Here is an 8,351-nt window from a genome sequence, read left to right as displayed (position 1 = left end):
TTATACAAAAGTAGTCCCCACTCCAATACCATGCCATAACTCAACACATTTGTATATTATACTACCATTTCTAAGCTTCATCAACAACAGAAATAGAAGGAACCACACTAATACAACAAAGTTTTCTAACCTTATACATATAACATTCATTCCAATATTTGTGAAAAGCCAACAATATAATATGTATCTATAACTCCACTATTTCAAAGTTTTATCAATAACAGAAATATAGGAAACTATATTAATATAAAAAAAAATTCTAACCTTATACATATAACATTCATTATAATGTTTGCAAAAAGCCAATAATGTGATATGCATTTATAACAATAATTGGGAAGATATCAACTGAGAACCAAATTAGTCTGTTTTGCCTGTGATGGTAAGTACTGAGTGATCTCCTGGTCTTTATCTAAGCCCATGAACCTTCTGTCGTCTATTTCTCCACCTTGTTCTGCTGAGGAGGGGAAGGGATAAGGCAGCTTGGCTGGCATCTGATGTCTAGCCAAAGTCAACTCACCAAAGTAATATGTTAAATTAAAACATCGATACTCTTTATAAGTGAGAGTCAGTTTTTAAAATGTTGATTTGCTGTGTCTTGATAGAATTCAAATAAAATGCAGAGCTACTTGAAGCGATTTTAAAATTTTAATGTGTTGCCTCTTTATTTTATTTGTATTTTGGCACTGCCTCAAACAGCCCTTTCTCTGGGCCCCGCTCATAGTGGGCGTGGCCTGGTATTGCTCCTCAGGGCGCTGAGATGTGCCGTCAGCATGGGCAGTAAGATGGCGGCTGCCACTAGAGTCATACAGGTAGTGGTGCGCGGCCTGCGGACCGGGAGGCGGCTGGGGCCTGGGGTCTGGAACCTGGCGTGGGTGGCAGGGTTCGCTTCGCGCGCGGCCGCCGGGGCCTGACGTGGCCAGGCCCGAGGCGCCGCTGGAGAGGCTGATGTCCTTGGCGCGGGGGAAGAAGCATGGAAACATGCGACGGGGCCGGCCCAGTGGCGCCAGTCATTTGATTCCTGTGCCTGGTTCTGGTAGCAAAGGATGTTACTGAGCAGTTTGCCCCTTTTCGGTCGCTCTTCAAAAAGGGAGGGCGTTAATCAGTATCTCCTTTCTAAGCCATCCTTCCTTCCTTCAAAGGTGAAACATAGAGTCTTCTTGAAAAGACATTTAAAAAATAAGCACAGTGGCTTTGAATACCAGACGTTATAATTTATAGTTTGTTTTTTTTCTTAATGGAACTAGTCAATCCCAGCCAGCCAGCTGAAGTACAGGTAGAGAGCACTGCTAGCAATTTCACATGCTAGAATTTCATCATTCCATTTTTGCTACTGTAGTAGCTATTTCTGCATACACACTAATTGCTGTGGCAAAAGGAAGAGAATGCTTATTCTTGTTCTGAACACTAGGGTGGGGTAGTGCCTTTAAAGGTGAAATTTCTTCTTGGATAAAAATAAAATTCAAGTACTAATTTTATCACAGTGCTTGTGCACAAAACAGCAGTATAGAAGTGGTTGTTTAATTTGTTGCACATTCCATTTTATTAGTGTAAAGTTAATGTTTGTCTAGAAATATATTTTATTCTCCCTGTTTCTCCTACTACATTGTCTTGTTCTAGGTAATCAAGCCACATACTCCCTTAATAAAGTTCCCAGACCGAAAAAGTAGTCCCAGACTTAAAAGTAAGTATTTCATCTATAGCTACAAGTTATGCCATATTTCTTTGCATAAACTGTTGTATATAAGAATCAGCACACAATTTTTCTGCTTTGACTATGCAACTCAACTGATTTTGAGCAGGGTTTCTGAATCAAAGTTTTAGTTTGAAGGCTTCCTTTTCAGACTCTATACAACTGTGGGAATATAAATACTACATGCATGCCTTTATTTTTTGGTCAAGGCAGATTCACAAGGATCTCTAGGGATGTTTTCTACTTATATAAGAAGTCAGATGTCGCACTGTATTAGGAATGGCGAAGTAACGACACAGACTCTCTAGCTTTTGTTGCAAAGAGCAAGCAAGTTTTATTCTTCCAGATCTTCTTTTATAGACAGTTCCGAGAAGGTCCGAAAAGGTAAAACTCTCATTGGTCATGAAACTAACACATCACCATCATTGGGAAGTTAGGAACATCACCCCTTGACCGTTTCTTACAAGTAAGCAACAAGGTGACAAACAACACCTGCAAAGGTTGTTTTCCTTCTCTAAGGACTGTTTGGATTCTTCATTATGATTTCTCAGGCCAGAGTTAGAAAGTTGTGTGACTTGGTTTCACACAGGCTCAAGCTAATGCCTGAAGCCTAAAAATCTCTTATTTGACCATTGTCAGTTCCCACAGTCATATTTTTGAAAATACTAATATTTGCCTGAAGTGACAGTATCCAAGTGAATTTGAAACACCCTTAGGTATTTGGTGATCTTTGCAGAAAATGTTGCATTTTCCTCATCCATTTTTTTCCTAATTGGAGTGTGTGATGGTGGTATTAAAAACCCTGATTTATGGCTGAGCCATTCCATTGTACATTTTAAGAAGTGTTTCTTTGTGCTAATAATTAATGCTGAGAAAAAAATGACCTTCACTGCAATCTTTGACATTAATTTTTACACCTATAGCTATGTTTATATTTATAGGAACCTCAATACTGTTACATTTAGAGCATCAAAGTTAATGAGCTATATGTTGTTTTAATATTCCTTTTGAGTCAATAAAACATTTGAAGCTAAAGTAGTAGATATTTTAAGAAGTTCTGTTGTTATTCTCACTTGTTTAGAAATTATACCATACTATGTATTTGCCACAGCATTATATTTAGGATTTAGCTTTTAGTTTATCCATTAACACTGCAAAGTATTTACAATGATCATCAGTGTCACTTCTGACTCACCTGTGAATTCTTCAGGAACTATATTCTGTGATAACTTTCAGTCGGAATTCTGTATGTTGTGCCCAGTTCAGCCAATTGCACCACCTTTCATGCCAGTGAATTGCTTTCTCAAAGGCTTAAAAACATGTTGCTTAGCTTATGCTTATCTTTGCATCACAAGATCTTTGTGGCTCTATATTTTTAGTATGTTAGACCTTTCTGCATTAATTAGTTTCTGTTGCCTCACTGGTAAATTGCAATCTACTTCATTTTGCTTGAATGCTGTATCAGTAAGTTTCACCATACCAGAATGTTGCTTCTACATAGCTACACAGAGCTCTGCAGATCAAGACTATACTTTTAGGGATTTGAGTGCTTTAAAGGCCAGCCAAATTCTATTATCATATTACTACTGCGACATGATAGTCTCCAACAGGGAAAGGAAAACTGTAGTAGGGACTGTATTTGACCTTAAGCAACAGCAGTATTAGGTCAGGTATTTTTTTGTCTTGACTTTTGGTTTTTGATTGGCTAATGCTTCTATTGCAAATACACTTCAGACTTCAAATAAATAAAATAGAAGAAAATCTTAGGCAAATCTCTAAATATTTATGTGGTATATAAAATTTGAAGAAACTTTTTTTTTCATATTTAAGGTATGTTACTCTTTATAAATACTTTGTAGTCATTACTAGTCAAAGCTATTATCACCTGTGTGTTGTTTTCTTCTGTTTTCATCTTCTGTTCCCTTTGCCTTCTGATCTTAAATTTTCAAATTTCAGTCTAATGGCATGTCCCCTGTTCAGATTCTGCTCCTTCTGATGGGTTCTCTTCCTCCTTGCTCTGTTTGGGACCTTACTTTCTTGATGTCATTTTGTAGTATTAAGAATGGGTATAGCATTTTATTACATGTTGTGGTATAATGTAGTTGTAAACTTTTTCTTTCTCTAAGCTTCTACTTCTTTTTCATTTGTTTGTCCTTACAGTTGCAGTAAACAAAAAGCATAATCTTAATTGGATGTTAGTTATTTATTTATCTTTCTACATAATCCCCTCCACACACACATTTGATACTTCATGCTGCTTCTGCAAGTACAGCTTCCCAGTGAAAAAGCCTTTGTTAGGATCTATGTTGATTTATCTTCTGTCTCCACATCAGTATTTCTGCCACTCTAATGTGCTTTCTTTTCCTTTCAGATTTTTTTCACTGTGTTCTTGGTAAATTTAACAATAGAAACAGCTTGGGAGAAGTAGAGTATATTTTAATTATTTTAATTCTTTTAAGTATTTTTTATAATTAAGAATATTGTCAATAACTGGTAACTTTTATTGGCTGCTCACTAATTTTACAGTTTTGTTATATTTCTGTAATGGTTTTGCAATCTGGATTTCAGTACTGGAATCTCTACAAACAAGTATGCCATCGCCTGGTGCTTCAAAAGCACAGGAGTCTGTAGAAGGCAGATCACCAGGATTTCAAAATATTTCACCTGTTAGTAGAGTACAAGGTATACCAGACACTTCTGAATTAACAAGAACCTTACCTCAGAAATACAGACGAAAACTAATGTCAGATGAAGAGATTGAATATATTCAAGTAAGTTTCATTTATTGTTGTGTATTGTCTGTATTGTGAAAAACGAGGTTCACTGTTCTGGTAAATTTTAAGAGGTTTAATGAAAACAAAAAGACAGTAGGAAACAAAGACAATGAAGCAAAGGGTTAAAATGGCCAGGTGCTAGGCTCTCTGCCAAGAGCACACCTGATGCTTTGGTAACACCCTTTATATACCATTTGTACTGCATGGACTTCATGCATATTTAAACTTCTCCAGGAACTATTTTGCATGGCCACTCCTTAGCTCTGCCTTTTTAGAGCATGCGCATTTCTTGGCTTTGCAGTTTTAATTCCTTTCTTATCATCCTTGGATTTAGGCTTTGGCTCCTTGTTCCACAGGCAGTGAGTGTTGATAGCAGCCTGGGCGACATCATCTTTTCACTGGAGGTTATCCTGTTCGTTCAGGCAGGACCTGAACCTAACATCTAAAATTCTTCTGACCTACACCTAAATTCTAGCTAATAGCAGGAGAAAGAGAAAAAGACTATATTCACACAGCAAAAGCCATTCTAACATTATACATATAATATTCATCTTAATACTTGCAAAAAGCCAACATCACAATATGCATTTATAACAGTATTTACCTAGTATTTATCTGATTTTTACACCTCCTTCCAAGTTTAAAATATATTACATTGTAATTCTTGGCAAGTGTATACTCAGTGGTGAAAACCACTTTGATGCACGATACCCAAACTACAAAATCTTAATACACAAGGTACCAAACTCTCACTAATTAGTAGCTTGTGGTATCACTAATTAGAAAGATACAGACATGCAGACAGCTTGTGATAGTCATAGCCTACATGAATCAGTCACTACCTGTTGTGTAACAGCTGTTTAACATGTAATTTGAATATGCTGTACAGGAGCACAAGAGTCTGTTCTTAGACCAGCAAAGGCTATTACCAGGTAACTGAAGTCCAAAATATTCCTTGAGCTAGTTTCTATAAGTTATGTATTAGTAAGTTACTGCTTGTATTTCTACTAGTAGAAACATTTTATTAAACTTCATATAAATATTTTTTGCATTATTTGCAAATATGCCATTGTACATAAAAGGCAAGAAAAACCTGCTTTTATTCTGTAACAATTTTCAGTTGTAAACACCAATGCTTAAAAAGGGAGAATGCACAAAATATGAAGAACTGAAGAGACGGGTGTGAGTTTGATATGAAAAGACACATAGCTTTGTTAAATTATAAGGACACTTACAGTGTGATCATATTAATAGAGGAAATCAGTTTTCCTTCATGTATATCAGTACAGTAAAATAATTAGAAATAAAATTAATCATTTTGCATAGTAATACACTCCTTGACCTCTAGCATAAATTTTCTAATGGTGATGTAAATTGAAAAATAATTTTATTAGCAAAATAATGAACTGAGTACCTTTCTAATTTCTCATAAAGATTGTAATGGCTGACCTTGAGTTTGTTTTTGCTTTGGAATTTGGGCAGTGAAAGTAATTCTAAAACTTCTGTTTACTACTGCTGTGTTTATCAGACCTTTCTAAAGTAAGTCATGTTTCTTCAGAGTGGGAGAACTGGAAAAAGCTATAAATATAGGTTGCAGGTATTGATCTTTTTGTATTCTCCCCTGAAAAAATTGAATTCCTATGGGTAGATGCTGATACTTTGACACTCTGTGCATGTTCCTATACAGGTTAAAAATCAATGTCTAAATCAAAAATTAAAACTAAAACCCTATTTGTTAATCTAGAACAGTAAAAAAGATTTCATCTCCATTTTCCATTCTTTTAGTGGAATACATTTAACTATATGCTTTTATTTTACAGCGTGGAGGTCCAGAATAAATATAGAAGATTATTTGCCACTGTTGAAGAATGAAATGTTATATTCACAATAAAGGCATTTCCTTAATTTTATGATTGAGATGCTGTTTTGTTTTTTGCTTTTTTTCTTTTATATGTATTCTTTGCACATATATTTGTAGCTCTGTAGCCTATTGTATTAATAGCTAGTTTTCCTAGTACTTTTCCATTGCCTTTCCCTAGGCAGAAAGACAAAACAAATTCCAGAGCTCTAAGCCCCGGGGGGGGGGGGCGGTACAAGGCCTCTATGCTATCTTGGTTCTTCCTGGGAACCAAGGCTGAGAACAACTCTTCAAGATACGTTTTCATTGACAAAGTACAGCTGGTGCCGAGGGGGGGACTCCAGAGAAGGTGCTTAACCTGGGGGGGGAATTGCATCACCACTTGTCCTCCTAATTGGTGTTTTTTATAAATTATGCTAATTTCCTAAAACCTATAAAAATGTACTCACCCCTGGGGGGGGTGGGCTTTTGTAGACATCTTTCCATAACTGCTCCTGAAGGCCTTCAAATAACGATCCAATCTTATATTACCTCCTTACTAAAATTATCTTGAGTTTCATTTCCAGGTTGGAAAAAAGGCAACAGTTATATACTAATAGCTTTAATAAAAACCCATATGAAAGGTGAGAAGGTTGACACAACACACTATATTAATTTGTTATTGAGAAAACCATCAACTGAAAATCTAACTAGCATTTTATGTATTTTTCTAATTAGTCATTTACAAACTCTCTGATGGAACTGAGTTTTCTATTTAAAAATATTCAAATGTCTCATCAGGGTTGATTTTACAGGCAGAAAAGGGACACAGAAATTTTCCAAATGTTATTAAGATTGGGATTTATTTTAGTAGTTTTGCACCTGAATATCAAATTGAGGTTGGGAAAATAAATATAGAAATAGGGAATATTTAAATTATTAGCTGTTTCAGAAGAGAGCCCTTTTGGTCTAATTCCAGCTAGAAGACCACAATATACCTGATCTCTAGGCTTAATTTGCATAGTCCTTAATATGCCTAGTCCATAACTAAAGCCTTTCTTTTATGTGGCAAACAAGTGAGCTAGAGTCTACCTGTGCATCTCAGCCTGGTACAGCCAACAGCCTTGGCTTTAGCCTTTAGTCATGCAGCTTTCAGCCAAGGGGCCACATAGTGCTGCAACCTATGGCATGGAAGAGCAGCTGCATGTTCCCCTCCCCAGTCTACTCCAGCACTAGAGAGAGCAGTACTGAATGCTTTATCACCTCTTATCCTTCGAGTCTCCGAGTTACTAGGAACTGGGGATAATTGCAGGCAGCTCTCATGAGTTGCTAGTGTGAAGTGTACGTACGCAGTGGGTGGGGTGGTGAGGTGTGTGGTGGCATCAACAAACTCTCCACCCCTCCACCTTTCCCCTATTCTCCTGCCCCGGCAGCAATGAATATATGAGTGCATGCCAAGTATGACGAGAAATTTGACTTCTTTGAGAGGGGCAGGTTCGTATATGCAGAGTTCCTTAGCTCCCCTTGGCCCACATAGTGCCAGGGGTCCCCTCTGTCAGGAAAATTAATTCATGATGTCAGAGGTTTACATCCAAAAAGGACACAGAGGAGTCCTGTAACTTCATTTGAATAAAGGGAGAGATCCCATGGGGCATTTCCCATGGAATCTCTCAAACTGCTGGAATACGTAGTCTCCTTTTTATCCCAATTTCCCGACCTCATTTGCCTCTCTTTTCCCATTGGCTGAGGTACTTGACAGGTACAGACTTCCTGCATTGCCTAATACAGACTCAGTTTTTCTTTGTATCTCTGTTCTTTTTCTCTAAGTCCAGGAATTTAGCACTGCCTTGGGTAAGTAATAGTCTGTGTCAATTAGTGGAATTCCTCTGGAATTTACAGTTCCACCCATTGCTTCTTTCACCTATCAATATCTGTTGCAGTCCGCAACCTCAGGATCTCGTCCAGGGAAGCTGCAGGGTTCTGGGGACCAGCATGAAACACCAACGAGACGGGCTCCCGTTCATGAAACCATTTATTCAGCATGGGA

General features: G+C 37.2%; 1 protein-coding gene across 1 annotated transcript; it reads left to right on the top strand.

The window, feature by feature from the left end:
- Nucleotides 1–724: 724 nt before the first annotated feature.
- On the top strand, nucleotides 725–6,384 carry LOC131592453 (alpha-ketoglutarate dehydrogenase component 4-like). The gene is made up of 4 exons (XM_058863977.1): nucleotides 725–812; nucleotides 1,621–1,684; nucleotides 4,262–4,464; nucleotides 6,288–6,384. Exons 1-4 carry the CDS (start codon nucleotides 774–776, stop codon nucleotides 6,303–6,305), a joined length of 324 nt encoding a protein of 107 aa, XP_058719960.1. The 5' UTR covers nucleotides 725–773; the 3' UTR covers nucleotides 6,306–6,384.
- The last annotated feature ends 1,967 nt before the right edge of the window (nucleotides 6,385–8,351 follow it).

The sequence above is a fragment of the Poecile atricapillus genome, chromosome W (assembly GCF_030490865.1).
Source record: "Poecile atricapillus isolate bPoeAtr1 chromosome W, bPoeAtr1.hap1, whole genome shotgun sequence".
In the NCBI taxonomy this organism is placed as follows: domain Eukaryota; kingdom Metazoa; phylum Chordata; class Aves; order Passeriformes; family Paridae; genus Poecile; species Poecile atricapillus.
This window is presented reverse-complemented; position numbering and strand designations above follow the sequence as displayed.